Consider the following 16,234-nt stretch of genomic DNA (forward strand, 5'->3'; position numbering starts at 1 on the left):
TTAGCTATCATGCCACTGAATGGCCTTGCTAACTTTTAGAGCAATTAAATCTATATGAACTTTCCAGTTGAGATTCTTGTCAATGAGTATGCCAAGATATTTCACATGATCTTTACATTCTAATGTTGAATACGAAACTCACTTTATCATTGTTGTAAATATTTATCGTTGGTTGATAAGGAAGTTTCTTTTTGTAATTAAAAATATTACATAATTAGATTTCTTAGTATTTAGAGTTAATTTGTTGGCTGTCAGCCATTCGCAAAGTTTATTTAATTCAGTATTAACTTCTAGTTCTAAGGATTTAAGGTTCCTATAACTGCACAGGATACTAGTGTCATCAGCAAATAAATAAAACTTGAATTTATCTGAACAGTTTCTGATATCATTTATATACAACAAAAAGAGTAAAGGCCCTAGAACAGAACCTTGAGAAACGCCACATTCCGTAGGGGCCTTTTCAGAAATATGGGGACCGATATTAGTTGTCTGTGAACGCGATTTAAGATAAGAAGGGAACCAATCGTTGACTATGAGGGTCGACTATCCCTCTTATTCCATAATGATATAATTTCTGCAGCAGTATTTCATGGTTTACCGTATCAAATGCTTTCTTTAGATCAATGAAGATGCCACAAGTATGCAACTGTTTATCCATATTGTTTTGAATGGTGTTAATAATATCTAGCGTTGCATGCTGGGTAGAATGTTTCTCTCGAAAGCCGTATTGAGATGGAACAAGAATATCTGTTTTACTTAAGTTAGGATTTTAAACGCACACACATCAATCTTTCAAAGATTCTATTAAAGTTTGAAACAAGTGAGATAGGTCTGTAATTGTTTGGATCTGTCTCGTCACTGTCTTTGTAAATGGGAATGACTTTTGCGTGTTTAAGTTTTGAAGGGTAATTCCCACAATTAATTGAAGCCTTGAATATATTCGCCAAAACATGAGAGGGTAGAGCTAGCACATTTTAAGATTGAAGTTGGACTCGAATACAGACCATGCACCTTGTTGTTGGAGATGGACAGAATTTCGAGTTGAACCTCGTAAGGGGTCACAGGAACAAAAAAGAAAGAATTCAGGAGACTGGTTTGACGATAATAATCAGTGAAATGGCGCAAAGATCGGGGTAGCTTTTGCGTCCAATGAAGGCAAAGTGGCTGTTAAGAATATTGGCAATTCGGGTTGGGTCTTGGGTTAAACCGCTGTTATCAGGTTCCTTGAGTTTACAGATGAATTTTCGATTTCTCTTTTTGTTTAGCAAACTATTAATACATTCCCATGTCTTCTTAACACTCAATAAATTAGATTCGAAGTATTCAGAATAATACTGTTTTTTACTTAAACGGGTAAGTGTCAAAATTTGATTTCTATATAATTTATATTTCTCGTTATCGCCTGACAAAAACAGTTTGTTCTTGACTTTTATTGATCGTCTAATGCCTTCAGTTAGTAATCCATGGTTTCGAAAATTGTTTTGCCTTGCGACCTGAAAGCTTTTTTTAAGGGTGCATGTTTATTAACCAGTTTATTAAATTTATTGTAAAACGTCGAGAATATTTTATAGATATCTTGATGACTAGTGCTTGTAATGATAATGTCCCAGTTGATTTGAGTAAGTTCATTGTTAAAATCATCAGGTGAAAATTATTAAAAACTTTTTACAGTTTACCTTTGGACTTAGTTGTTGTTTTCGATTCCTCCTCCACCGTTTCGGGTGGGATTTCGTCTTGGAGCACAATCTGCGCAAACAACAACAAAGCGGAACAAGTTATGAAAGAACCAACTAAAATAAAAAGAAAGTCGCCTAAGTAGTTTTCGATTTACAGCCTGTACCTCGCCTTCTGGAGCAGACATTCTTGCAGAACGATATGATGCGAACTTCTTGCCCGATTGTTTGAAAACTGGATACTGAGGAAAGTATCGATGCACGCACTTTCGAGGTTAAAACGCTTGTGGCAACATTAATCCTGTGTTCGAGTTTCATGTTGTTTGCCTTGTGATTTGTGACAATATGGGACTGTTTTGATTGTAACTTGTGATAACTGAAAGGTCAAATTTTTAGTGTTATATTACCTGCAACGGTTTGAAAGCTGAATACCCGTTTAAAGAAGGCCAGGAAATTAGAAACTCGAACTTTCGAGGGTAAAACGATTATGGAAATTTCTAAAATTGCATCAGTTTTCAGTTAGCAAGTTACATGATCGAATTTTGTGTTGTCGTTTATCAGACGATGGCATTGGCCTCTGTGCCCGGGGGGGGGGGGGGGGGGTACTCCCCTATATAAGGTATATAGGTATGTGCCGCCCCAAAGGGTATGGTTTTTGAGCCGTTTTGGTCTGAAAACGAGTATAGATTTTGACAATTACGGTCTGAAATCGGATCCGGTTTGTGGGGCCGGGAACATTTACGAGAGCTTACAAACATATTTTTCTTCTCAGTACGTAACTGGAACGACTAACTGATAGCGAGAAAAAGAAATAGATAAACTATGTCATTCCAGCTTACTTTTACTCCTTGCGTCAACTTCCGTTCGGGTCTGAAAACGGGTATGAATTTTAGAGGTCAGGTCTGAAAACGGGTGTGGAAAATGGCATGTTTAGGTCTGAAATAGGGTCGGGATTTTAAGACCCGGGCGGCACACCCCCACCAAGAATTCCGAGGAGTACCCCCCCTGGGCCTCTGTGATCGGGCTTGTGATCACGGACATGATCATGTTTTGACAGTCAGTGTTAAATCACGAGTATTTTGTACGAGTACAGGCTCGTCAACGAGTCCCAGGGTAATCTTTGCACCCAGCCGTAACTTATGTTCTGACGAAAGAATAACGAAATCTTCGCCCACATCCAATATCAAAATTCTTCTAAGATGTTTCACCCATATTTCCTATTTGACGCACCAGCAATAGTTCTGGCAACCGAAGCCAGATAAGGGAATTTTCATGGAATATTTCAATTCTAAGCACTTTTGTAGCTAAATTTAAATTGTTTGTTGGTGAAATGATCGACGACCTCCCAGACCAATCGAAGAAGAAAAAAATGGCTCGCATGGCTCGCTGACTCGCAGATTTGGCAGGCACTAAAAATCACTGGAGTCGCGTATATTACCTAATGAAGATTTCTCTCCTTAAAATTTTATAATGAAATAAAATTGTGAAGTGTAATGTTAGGATTGCGGTGACGGGTGAAACCCTTAAAAATCGCGTAATAAAAGTAAATACATGTACATCAAATCAGTTCTGTCGACTTGATACAATTTCTCGAAGTCCGTTTTCTTGGAGTCCAGTTAGAAGTCGACTTGTCGACTCGCCGGTTCAGTAGGGTGCCTTAGTCTGTCCCAAGACGTTTAAATACTGTGCGCGCGTAAAAAACGAGAAGAGCCTCCTCGGAACCGATAATAACAGCAAAGAAAACGTCACTTGAAAATAACTTTACTTCATTCGTACTACTTTGCCATGATTTCAACTCGTTCAACTTTAACAGAAACGGCGAACTACCCAGGATTCGCCAGGAATCAAATTGGTGCGAGTGGCGTTCATGGTCATTTCAGGTTGTTGTTTTGCAGAAGGATGGCAAAGAAATTTACCACAATTTAAAACGCACGTGCAGAGCGATTGTTTTTGCTTTTTAAGCGGTTTGTTTTGTGGCGTTGTCGTCGCCATCACTGTTGCGTAATAAATTAGATCATTAATTAAGACATTGATAAATCTACTAAAGGACGACCTCGGAGAGGAGGGGGTTGGGGGGGGGGGGGGGGGGGTTGAAAGGCGAATACTCGTTTAAAATAGGCAAGAAAATTCGAAACTCGAACTTTCGAGGGTAAAAAACGATCATGGAAGTTTCTTAAAAGTCAGAGGGTAAAGGAACAGCTCTAGTCAGTGCCAAAACTTCTTCTCCCATGATTTACATAAGATCGCATGGTGAAGAAATTCCATGAATCAAGACACACAGGTAAACAGACAATAAGCTTTCTTAATTGAAAAATTTATTCAGACAGACCTGTGTTCACGCCTGAAAAGCAAATTCGTTCAATTTTCGCCTGGAGCGAAGCTACGTGAAGGCGAACGATCCAAGCGATCTTAAACTGAGTACGCTTATCGAAAATTTCACCAAAGCTATTTGAAATATGACAAATCGATCAATTTAACATAAAGCACGGTAAAATTCACATTCAAACCTGTAGTAGTGTAGTGGATTCCCAGGAGCGAACAAAAATTTCCGAGAGCGTCTTACAGCCCATGTGATGATTTGGAGATCTTGTTTGCGATCGCACGTTTCGCCTTGACACAATCTCGAACAGGAATTTCTTCGCTATGAACTCAGCCGAGTGTTCCTTAGAAGTTCTTTTGATTTACAATATTGAAAACCTATGTTTTCCTTGCAAGAACCACAAACTGCCACCTTGAAAATAAAGTTCTTGTTGTTGTTGTTGTTGAAAATCCACGCATGATCATGAGAGACACGACAGCCATTTTAAATTGACTACAAGGATCTTCCGTACGAATAAAGCCGACTGAGATCTCGTCAACCTGTCGTGGTGGACCTTCGGCATTCCGAACCTTTACGGAAAATGGACTAACTTTCTTACTTACTTACACTACACGATGACAATGTAGCAGACCACAAAAAGCGATCTAAAAAGCACTATGGGTCGGTTGTGCCCTAGACTGCTTGCCGTCCGTTTCCCTCTCGAAGTTTGTGTAGTGGTATAAACACGCAGCGAAAAATGGGACGAGGAGGATTGGTACGCCCCAATCAGTAACCCTTCTCGTCCATACTTCTATTGTAGCTCGCACTCGACGGATTGATTAACACTCGACAGATATTAAGAGAAAAGGGGAACTGCAAGCAGTCAAGTTATGCCCAAAACCCTTCAATTGTAAATCAGCATTAAAGGCGAAAGTCTGAGACACAAAATCGTAGCAAGACCAATGTGCGTACAAAAACGTTTTATTAAAATTAATTTAGCATTTTGTCCTCCAAGCAAAACAAGAGACTCGAGAGAGGCCTGGCGATGTTACTTGTGCCGAGTACTCTGCGATCCATGATTGCGTTTTGCTCTAGTTCCTCTTTGCCTTGAAATTTTCGTACTTGGAGTGGCTTCGAAACCAGACAAGAAACGGTATAAGAATGGTGGGCAGGGACATCAGGCTAAACAGACCCCAGTCGACCTGTGAAAAATAATGATTATACTTAAAATTAATGACTGGATGACCAGGATCACGCTCGAGCTTTCTTGTTGTAGTAAAGTTAAGTTTGTGACAGAAGAGGCAGTCGGAAAGAAAACCTGAAGAATTTCGACGTTTTTGATTGTGAAAGTACAGTAATTTGCTGTTTATTATAAAGTTCAGTGTCAATTCCACCCAATGTCTAACGGTTAGTTTCTATAGAAACTGTGATGCTGGTTTGGTAACTTGACCACCACAAAGAGATTCGAGCGCTGGCGTTTCGAATGGTAGCAAATCCTGAATCGCTCTGGCGAAGGGCTAACTCTACAAAGTTGTTGAGAAAACTAAGTCTAACGACAAAACTAAGCAATTGCTTAATTGTCACTGTAATGGTAACTGATGGCAAAACTTATTTCTTTGAGTGAAACCTTAATTTGCACCTTCACAGTTTTTGTTCAAGACTCACTGAATACTGTGAAAACTTATTTCCAGGAACGTGTATAATAATATATATTTCTGAGAAACCTGTGGATCCCAGACCCAACGTATAGTTCTGTGTGTGTTGTAAAAACTTACAAGGTGTGGAGAGTGTTTGCGGTCATATTCCTGCTGGCCCATAATTCCTCCCTCACCAGGTATGGTTGAAAAAGCAATCTAGAAGGATGAAACACAAAAATCAGTGTGAATGGAACAGTAATAGAAAAGTAATAGACTGCAATACGCATTAGGCACTTATAGTAGCACAATTTGATCGGGACGTTTACACAACAGGCTGACAGGAGGGAAAGGGAGGAGTTAATTGCTTGGACAACTTCTTTTAGTTGTTTTCCATTCTATCAGAGTATGAACAAATTCTGATTCCCTTAGAATGCCCCATGGGATTAATCCATCACATCAAGAAAACTTGCATTGGTTGAGAGTACCCTGAGGGCTTAATCTGGGTTTTGGGAGTATGATTTGGTTGTAAAAGGAAAAATGATTTGCATAAACATTGTAATAATTGACTAAACTCAAAGCTCAGATGTGCTCCAACATGAGCTTTTCAGCAGTAACTTGCTCTTGTTGATAGCTTGTATAGCATTATCAGGCACTCAGTTTTTTGTGCAATCTGCAGCTTGTTCCAAAATCAGTTTCTGATTTCGATCACTTATGTTCGTTTGACAGTTTTCCAGCAATATCACATAATTTAACTCAGGGCAGCAAACAATAAAGAGAGGTATCCCAGTACTTTACCCTCACGGAGCCTTACCCCAATAATACCAATATAAAAACTCCTTAATTCTCAAGCATTCACTGCTATGCAGGCAAGATAAGTAACAGGGACAAAAGGGTACAGAGTGTGAGCCATTGAAGACAAGGCTGAAATGACAATGACTTCTCTGTTAGGTCTAGCAGTAATTTAAACATAGCATCTTGGCTGGGTTGAAAAAAAAAAAAAAAGGTTAAAACTGAATCTGAATTGGAAATTATTCTACAGGTTACATTTTATACGATTTCCTCTGAAAACTGGCTGTAATTTACAGGATACCTAGATGCCCCTTTTCACTAAGGCTTGACGACATACACTGTAGCATACGCAGTAGCCTACCTGAGGATCTGTCGCATCTTCAGAAGCTTTATAAGAAACCTGAGCAGATGTGAAATTGAATATTCCAGACTTCTTTGGTTCAAGGATTATTGTGTGAGATACATTAGTACCACTAATCAAACAGTCAAGGAAAGGTTTTACACAAAACACATTCAATAAATGCAATCTATATACCCTTACAAGCACCTTAAACAGCATTTTAAATCTCGAAACAGACAAAACTTTCTCAGCTAAAACAGCTTAGCTGTCAATGTCCACTTTGAGCCCAGTTCCTCAGAGTGAATAACATCACCCTGTAACTAAATTTTTGTTCAAAGTTCAAGGATAAAGTTGGCTGTTTTATTAAACAACTGAAGTCAAAGAGTTGTAATTGAAATCAGATTAAATTATCAGTAGGATACGGAGCAATAGCTTTCCACTTTACTGACAACAATCCATGAAGAACATTAAATTCATCAGCAGGAAAGGAATTGTCAGTCAACGATACTGATGAGGCAGGACTGAAAATTCAAACAGAAAACACAATACATCAGTAAAAAAAGGTCAGACATGTTCTTGTACAAAATAGTAAGGGTTAGAAGTAGAGCGTGTGTTCAACATATCACAGAAATTTAAGTTTGTGGATTTGAAAAAAAAAAGCATTTACTTAGTTAAACACCATGGAGGGAATTGCAACTTTTAAATTTTATTTTATATTGTTAAAAGCTTTTTTTTTGTTGGAAGGAAAGCAAGTTGGCATGTTACTGTTACTTTACTGTTAAAATACAGACTTCTGATCACGGCATTTGGAAGAATTCTTTACATGTACAAAAATCATCCTAGAAAAATGAAGTTAACCAGGCACGTACTTTGTGTTTACAAGCAAAACATTAGATTAATAACAGTCCCACAATAATTATTATTACAAAACAAAGCTCCAGTGGTAAAACAAGAACAAGAAATGCTAAGGCTATTGTTAATCCTTTAAGCTCCAATCATGACAGCATCAACATGTAATTTCCCCTTACAACATCACCGCTTGGGTTATAAGAATAAAGGATATGATCATCAAACATAAATGCTTTGATGTTCAAACAAATTCTCCCAACAGAAATTGTAATAAATGAGTGGAGACTAGCAAGGAGAGTTTGCATTTCAATACTAGGGCTTGAAGGGTTAATATTGAGAGAGTTCAAACTCATTCCTCTTTTGTAACTAATCCTCACATGACATCTCTTTCAAAGGTTTTGAAATTCCCAAAGAATAAAATGACAATGGATAGAAGGCACGATACCTACATCAATAAATTTTGCTTGGTAGCTAACTTAGCTTTATGAACAACTCACATTAACCATGAGACATATGCTCTTACCCACTTCCAACATTGTAGATGTTGTAGTGAACAGTTAATTCTTTTCCTTCAACAACATATTGGTTCAGGATGTTTTTTGAGATGAGCAGTCTGGCACTTGAATCTCCTTCAGCACTAAGAGTGCAACTTATAAAGGCTCCAAGAAGGAAACACAAAAAAATCTGAAAAAGAAAAAAACAGAACACAAATGCTCAATAAATATTAAACTACTCACTACCTCAAACAAAACCAAGTATTCCTAGAAGATTCTCACCCCCCTCCCCCCATCCATCTAAATTTATTAAAACTTTAGTCACTATTTCCTGAGATGCCCATAAAAAAAGAAAGAAAAAAATAACCATCTGGCTAATGTACTTTTCAATATTAAGCCCCAGGGGGGTGAGGACAGACCGAGCAAGGGGATTTGATAGCAATAGCCTGCCTATATTGGAGACTCTTGGCCATTCTGTTGGACTACCATATCCTACAAATTTTCTACGAACTATGGGTGACTGTTGACCATCCACAAATGTTCAGCAGTGGGGCATTTGAACAAAAAAATTAAGCTGGTTCAAACACCCAACCTTTGCCCAGCCTTAACTCCCACTAGGTTTCATACTGATGAGTGCAGTAACATCTTTACGACTAGCTACTGACAAGTGGCTAGCAAAGCTTGGTTAATACATTTAGCAGGGTATCAACCTTTCAAGGGTCCCTGATTGTTTGTTTCATATTTTGAGAAAGATATGATGTCTTCTTCACTTACTGTATATAAGGAACCACAGGCAGCCCAAGCTCGAAATATGAACGCTGGTGACGTAGCGGTTGAAAAATATAAGGATTTGTATGGGAGAAAAACGGTTGATTTTACTTCTCTTGTGTATTTCATGCCTCCTATGTGGTTTTTAGGGCAATTTAGCATGATTCCAGTGAGTTTTAGTTCCATCGCTCTCTCTCAAAGGATATATAGAGAGAGAGCGATGGAATTAAAACTCACTGGAATCGCGCTAAATTGTCCTAAAAACCACATAGGAGGCATGAAATACACAAGAGAAGTAATGTGGGTGATTTTTATTTAAAAATTCGTTCATATTTTTAGCCTCTAAAATAAACTGTTTTTCTCCCATACAAATCCTTATATTTTTCAACCCTTGCGTAACTAGCGCTCATATTTTGAGCTTGGGCTACCTGGGAAGGAACTGGTTAAAAAAGGGTGACATAGCCATATGCGCTTCTGGCGCAGGGAGAGATAATGATGACGATGATGATAATGATGATGAATCAAAAGGGTGACACTGATTTAAATGCTGAATAGAAAGCATCTTACTTAGCAGAGCCTCTCAACTCCCAAAAGAAGGAGTTTAACAGAGGCTTGCTAGCAAAAGCCTGGATGAAAATAGCGTTGAAAAAGTTTTGAGATGGATCACACAACCTAAAAAGTGCTTGCAAAAACAAAAGAGAGAGAAAAAAAAAATACTAACACGCTATTTTTTGCGCCATTATTTTTAACATGAAGGTGCACGTGTAAATCAGCGACAAATTCAACTTATGCGTGTCTATTTTAAATTTCATAAACAAAGCAACACGTGACAAAGAAATGAATGTTACCGGGCACAAAAAGTCAAGATCTCTGATGATCTTCGGGAAAATTGAAACCCTGATAGCCATTTATTATATCTCCTAACGTGGTTGTAAAATTAAACACGAAAAATGCAACGTACCGCTCTCATTTCTGCAGCAACTCACCACTACACCGTCTTGCTGGATATCAAAGGAAGAAAGAAAGAAAGGAGCGAAGATGACGTGTTCGAAAGCGAGGCGCGCACACGCGCATGACTTCAAGGTGGTGTTCTTGAGCCGGCGATTCCCGACGCGACGTCACTTCACAACCAACCTCAACAAAAACAACGCGTGAATCAAAAGTTGAGGGAATTATTGGCGGCAGGATTTCCAGCAGTGATAACATATTTTAGACCTTTACTTATTTCCGTCCCAGTCTCGGAAGGTTACCGTCTATCAAGGAACAATTTTGAACTCTGAAGACTGCTAGAACGCGACTTGTTATTAACTGTTTCTGCTCTCTCTTTTACACGATCTACGCATTGCATTTGTCTTAAAACGGATTGTGGTTTACTCTGATCTTGCGTTGTTTTAAACAGTCGGAATATGAACAATAAGGCTATTTCAGATGAGATTGACGGAGTTACGAGGCTAGGCCACCAGGAACTTGCGAAGGGGAACATCGATGAAGCTTGCAACTCTTTCGAAAAGGCCGTTCAACTTGCTGTGGACCTCAAAGAAGGGTTTACGGAGAGAGCCTGCTATTTTAATCTCGGAGCATGCTATGTTGCACGGGGCGATGCTAAGCGAGGGGTAGAGTTTCTACTCAAAGCGTTTCCGCCAGAAAAAGAATTGGACGGGATCACGAACTACGCTGACTTGCAATACAATTTAGCGACAGCATACGATGCTCTTGGAGAGACAGAGAAAGCCGTGGACTGCTACAAAATCGCCGCCGAGGAGTACAAGACGCAAGGGAATAAAGAAATGCAAGGGGAAACTCTTTTGAAACTGGGCAATGATTGTACGAGTCTCGGCAACGTCAAAGAAGCCGCGGAGATTTACCAACAGTCCGCCGAAATTTTCCAAGAAATCGGAGACAGGAAAACGCAATTGCTGATCCTGAACAATCTTGCAGGCTTGTTAGCGGAGCTCCGTGACATCGGGAATTGCAGTAAAGTGCTTACTCAAGTCATTGAACTTTGTCATGAAGTGGATGATGTCGCCTTGAAGGGTAGGCCTTTCTTACAAATGTTGGTACAATCCTATAGTTTGTATTGTTATAACATATTAGATGACTTTGTGAAGTAGTTAGCAAAGCTGTGCTGATATAATAATGATAAGTATCCACGCATCAGTAAACATCGTCTGGAATGTTTGGAATTCCATCATTGTCCATGACAACATGAACAATCCCCAGATTTTTATCCGTGAGACTTGAAGTGGAAAAAATAACTAAATGCGTTTAGCATTTAGCCTTGAGTTATTTTTAATCCCTCCCCTTAAAGCAGGATTAAAGGTGCTTTTAAATTTATGAGGTTATTTTTGTCTGCATCTGTGAAGTGCAGCACCATTGCGAGACAAGTTGCAGATGAAATTGCACATACAACACTTCCTCTTCACAATTTGCCTCAATTGTGGGGAAAGTAGACTAGGTTTCTTCTTTAATCGCAACGTTCCAATATACGTTACAACGTGTACGGTGTTTTCTGCAACTTTCAGCATAATGCTGATAACTGAGCACCAGCATTTTGAGTTAAGTTTAATCCAGTTAAGCTTCTTAATCAGCCTGGCCAGCTTGTTTCGACATTACAGCTTTAAAAATTATGTATCCCACACCTTTGGTTAGTGGTGAACACAAATGTGATAATAATGTCTCTAGTGTGATGGTTTACAATTGTTTTTCAAATTTGTTTTTAATATTTATGAAATACCCATGCCTCTTCTCCACTTCTTGAGAAATTCTTGAAATGGTTCACTTTTCCCCAAGAAATAATTTGTGATGGCCTTCAGTGCGAGGGTATGGATACTTTCTGGAGCTGGACATTAATTTTTCTGTGGTGTATAATATATTGAAGGGTTTTGGACAAGAGAAGGGGTATTTGACTTTTGTTTTCCTTAAAATTGAAATTGCTCCAAATAAGCCCTGTTGTGGCCCAGAGACCGGTTGTCATGTAATGAACTTACCGTAGTTGTGTACTTAATTTTTGTGCAAAATGCTAGATAAACAAGAATTAGCTTTTTACTTTTCTAGAAACATTATGCAAACACTTGACTTGGTTCAGTCTTGTACACAACAGAAATCAGTCAAGTGTTGGCATCTCTTGTTTAGGTCGCATTTGCCCAAAAACTAAATATGCAAGTTTCAAGTTTCTTACAGTCATAACAAACGGTCTCTGTGCCACAACAGGGCTTATTTCAAGCAATTTCAGTAATATTATTTTAATGCAAAAAAGTTACATAGCCAAACCCCTCAGTTACTGTATTATTACATTCATGCCCCATGTTGCTTTTATTTAAAGTGTGCCAGCTATCACACCACTTCGAAATTAGCTACTTTACCATGAATTGATCAATGCCAACGTATTTGGGGCTTATGTTGTTGAGTGTGTTATTTGAACTTTACAAATTTTTTGTAATTGCAGCAAGTCCTCAACTTCTCTAAACTTGAGAAAAAAAAATGGTTATAAGCAATAATTATTTTATTCAGTGCTTCTTAAATATGAATTTCTTGCACAAAACAACTGACTGTTTGAAGTCCAGGTGGCCAGTTAATACATACCCCATAATTTCTTTGCCTAAACAGTTTGATTTTTAAAATTTGTCCCTGTTTGCAATTTTGTTTACACTATAGTTAAATAAAAAGGCTGCACTTGAGGCAAGCCTTTATAGAGTTATAATTCTAGACACAGTCACACTAATTACATGATAGCAGTGGTCTGTGAATTATGTAATTATGTAATTACCAAGTTTTCACTTAAATATGTAATTTAATCATTGTCCCAAAATGGTTAAACATTGATGTGCACAATACAGCCTGCTAGGGCGGGGATGGTCATTTCAAACAGGCAATATTTGTGTTGATTAAAAATTGCACCTGTCAGTGATTCAAATGTTTTCCAAATGAATGTTTATGGTAGTATCTTAGCAACCCCAGCTGGGTTCAAATGAGTAACAAATTGATTGAAATGATTGCGATGCCAGCTATAATTTATTAACATCATACTTTGTTTGGTGATAGTATTGTTGACTGCTGCTGAAAGCTTTTTTGAATGTATAATTTGCCCATCCAAGAAAAAGAGCTGTAAGATATATTACATGTTCATAATATTTAACAAGAGATAGACTTGAAGCAGCAAGGGAGTTGGAGCAGCTGCATGTAGTTCATTGAGTATGAGCTCTAGAGTGAAATAGTGAAAGACTTCAATGAGATTGCATAGAAAATGTTATGCTTAAATAGACAAGGATAAGAGTGAGATAGCTGAGAAACCTAATAGTATAGTTTTGTAACAATGTCAGTTTAGTAAACCTAAATTCTGCAGAGAAGGCAGTGAGCAGTACATGCTACTTCTCATTGCTGTAAGAGGGGAAACAAACAAGTGAAAGGTAGCCCACAACTACATTTTGGCTTCTCCCTTTCAAGAGGTAATCTTTGAGGAACAGGATACAGTTCTTGCAGTCTGGTATTTCATTGGTTAATTAAGGATGGTGCCTACTAATACCAAAGTATTTTTGCGCGATTTATGACTGCAGGGAAAGCAGATCTTAGCAAGGGCTATTGAAATCCAAAAAGAAAAATTGGGGGTAACCACACATTTACTCTACACAATTATTCTAAAACACAGGAAAATGCAAAGCAATATATGGGTTTTTTCTTCTACATTGAAGCTTTGTTATATCTGAAAAATGCATGTTACCCCAAATTTTATTTTTGGATACCAAGAGCATTTGCTAAGTTCTGCTTTCTCCGCATAGTTTTAAATCGCACAAAAATATCCCTGTACTAGAAGGCACCATCCATAGGAAACTCGAGTATCTCGAGATGCGCAGAACGTACAGTGTATGCGTGCGGTGAGTAACAAAAGTAGGCACCGTCCTTAAATGGTTTTTAAATTCTTGTATCTAATAGTATACCAGAGTCCTCAATTTACTTTTAATCTTTTCATTACTCTAGGTAAAGTGTACAATGATATTGGTCTACTGTACAGTGGGTTGAAATCGTACCAGAATGCTGCAGAGTGTTTTGAACTAGCACTGCCTCTGATGCGAACAGAGCACCCTGACAAGGCACTAGAAGCTGTTCTTCAACAAAACTTGGGAGCCGTGTATAATCAGCTTAAACAGTACAACAAAGCAATGGAGTGCCACAGGCAGGCAGTTTCTCTTCACGGTAAGGAATGAGTGTGACAGGTGCAGTCAATAAAATAATATTTAATAATATCTTTGCAAAAAAATCTGCAGAGTTTTTGGTATATTTATTTTAGCAGCAGGTATTAAGCTTGTGCTCATATTAGACTTGCATATAGTTTATATTAAAATTCAAATTGATTGTAAATTATTCTGACTAGAACATTCAGTTTGGCAGTAAACACTTTCCAATCCTTTTAATCTCTGGCCAATATCCAGTTTTTTTTTTCACAAATACCCACTCCTTGATATCTGATTTTTAAGTGGGATCTGTGATTAATATAACTATGAAATTAATATTCTAAATTTGCAGCACTTTCTAGACCTCTAAGAAGCCGTGATGGTGGAGGGAACTCCATATAGTGGGCTACATGTGGACGAAAAAAGAAAAAAAAAATGAAAGAACAAATTCTCCTTTCTTTTCCCCATACTGTTCTTAGAAAAGTACTTAATTTTCATGACCTCAGGGGTTGAACAATCATTGATATTACAAGAAGAAAATAATTGATGCTGATCATTGTTAGGGCTTAAAGTTTTAAGCCCTAACAGTGATCAGCATCAAATTTCTCTTCGTATTATCAATGCTTTGATATTAGAGGTGAAACCTGGGTTAACTTTGCCTGCATTTCATTTAATTTTATTATTGATTTTTATTGTTTCTCCCATGGCAGGTGAGGTGTCCAACAGATCAGCACAAGGACAGGCTTTTTGTAACATGGGATTTGCCCAGAGTCAGCTTGGTGAGTACAAGAAAGCTGGAGAGAGTTTCATGCATGCCATCCAAGCAGCTAAAGACTCTAGTGACAACAAAGGATTGTGGCAAGCTTATGAAGGTTTGGCTGCAGTGAGTTTCCTTGGACAGGACTATGACAGAGCTGTGGAATATTACAAGTTAGCCTTGTCTGTTCTGTCAACTACTGGGGAAACAGATCTTGAACACAATAACAGAATTGTTAGCAAACTTGCTAACGCCTTAGAATGCCAGGTGGTTTTTTCAAACAAATTAAAAGAAAAGCTGCCACCCTTGAGAATTGATAGCGTGAAGAGCGATCGCACTGTAGTGGAGAACAGAAATGGCAAGGACAAACGAGTTGGGAAGACACGGTCCAGACAGGAGCATCATCAGCTGATTGCGCGGGGAATTGATGGAGACCAGACACCTTCAGAGTCAGAGGACAGTGTGGATGGATCACAGGAGTCTAGTTCTGATGAAGAGAGTATGCAAGAAGAAGCTGTCAAGGAAAGACAAAAACAACAACAACAACAACAACAACAAATGTACAAACAGAGGGTAATCACCACTGAGGCTGAGGTTCATCACCAGAGAACGCCATCACAAAGGGCACGAAAAAAGTCATCTACTGATTCCAGCCAAGAGGAACGAGCCTTAAAGGAAAGAGAACGGCGCCGCAAAAAACCCCAGCATTCAAGAAAACCTAAAAGCTCATCACCCCGAGAAACGTTAAATTCCACCAGGGGAGAAAACCATTATGAACGACTTGATGAAGTTGATAATGCAAGGGCTTCTGCTGCCTCTCCTGCTAAGAGTGACTACTCGGATGATATGCCGCGGGCGCACAGAGAAGCTTACTTGGCTTCAGTGCAGGCTTCTACAACAGCAAGGCCCACTCCTGACAGAACAGAAGCAAGAGACGAAGAGAGTGTGCAATCTAGAACTTGTGTTATTCAGTAGTGGACTGATAAAATTATAAAGTGTGTGAAATGAATATATATATTTTGGTACAAGTGTAGAGAACTTGAAAATGGTATTTTATAAAGACAATAACCTTTAGTGAGCATGCAATCTGATAAAAACTCAACGGATTTTCATGGGCAATTTTATAAAGGGAAATAGCTAAGTGTGTATTTAAATATTAGATTATGATTTTAAGATTTGTTGGTCAATAGTTGAGGAGGGTGCAGCCCAAATTGACTGTTACTCATAGAAATTAAAAGCAACAACTTACTTGTAATAATTATTGTTTACTATAAAGTAACCTTCACTACAGTTGATAATGTTGAGTGATTAAAAGTGTTTGTTGTTGTTGTGGCACTGTCAAGGTGTTGTTATGGGGGGGGGGGGGGGAGGGGGTGAATTAACTATTCACAACCTGCTCCTTTTACATCTGCTTTCCATGCCTTCCTTGTGCTTGTGAAAAATACTGCAAGGACTGCTGG

General features: G+C 38.5%; 2 protein-coding genes and 1 long non-coding RNA gene across 4 annotated transcripts in view; 1 reads left to right on the forward strand and 2 right to left on the reverse strand.

The window, feature by feature from the left end:
- The window catches only part of LOC146479217 (uncharacterized), a 7,874-nt gene extending 3,056 nt beyond the window's left edge, over positions 1-4,818 (reverse strand). Inside the window, exons 1-2 of one of the 2 annotated variants that reach the window (XR_014865034.1) lie at positions 4,181-4,818; positions 1,677-1,746 (exon numbers count right to left, since the gene is read on the reverse strand). This is a non-coding gene — a long non-coding RNA (uncharacterized LOC146479217). Of the gene's footprint in view, positions 1-1,676; positions 1,747-1,840; positions 2,240-4,180 lie in introns of those variants that run through there. The other variant, XR_014865035.1, reaches the window with a different exon arrangement.
- Positions 4,819-4,937: 119 nt separating this feature from the next.
- On the reverse strand, positions 4,938-9,938 carry LOC146479218 (translocon-associated protein subunit beta-like). The gene is made up of 6 exons (XM_085111493.1): positions 9,811-9,938; positions 8,111-8,271; positions 7,161-7,259; positions 6,760-6,871; positions 5,748-5,825; positions 4,938-5,174 (listed from the first exon to the last, which is right to left on the reverse strand). Exons 1-6 carry the CDS (start codon positions 9,817-9,819, stop codon positions 5,064-5,066), a joined length of 570 nt encoding a protein of 189 aa, XP_084967619.1. The 5' UTR covers positions 9,820-9,938; the 3' UTR covers positions 4,938-5,063.
- A 15-nt stretch (positions 9,939-9,953) lies between these two features.
- LOC146479219 (uncharacterized) lies at positions 9,954-16,100 on the forward strand. The gene is made up of 3 exons (XM_085111473.1): positions 9,954-10,883; positions 13,824-14,039; positions 14,728-16,100. The coding sequence occupies exons 1-3, from the start codon at positions 10,256-10,258 to the stop codon at positions 15,747-15,749; spliced, it is 1,866 nt and encodes a 621-aa protein (XP_084967599.1). The 5' UTR covers positions 9,954-10,255; the 3' UTR covers positions 15,750-16,100.
- The last annotated feature ends 134 nt before the right edge of the window (positions 16,101-16,234 follow it).

Source organism: Pavona decussata, unplaced genomic scaffold, assembly GCF_977016875.1.
Source record: "Pavona decussata unplaced genomic scaffold, jaPavDecu1.1 SCAFFOLD_61, whole genome shotgun sequence".
Lineage (NCBI taxonomy): Eukaryota > Metazoa > Cnidaria > Anthozoa > Scleractinia > Agariciidae > Pavona > Pavona decussata.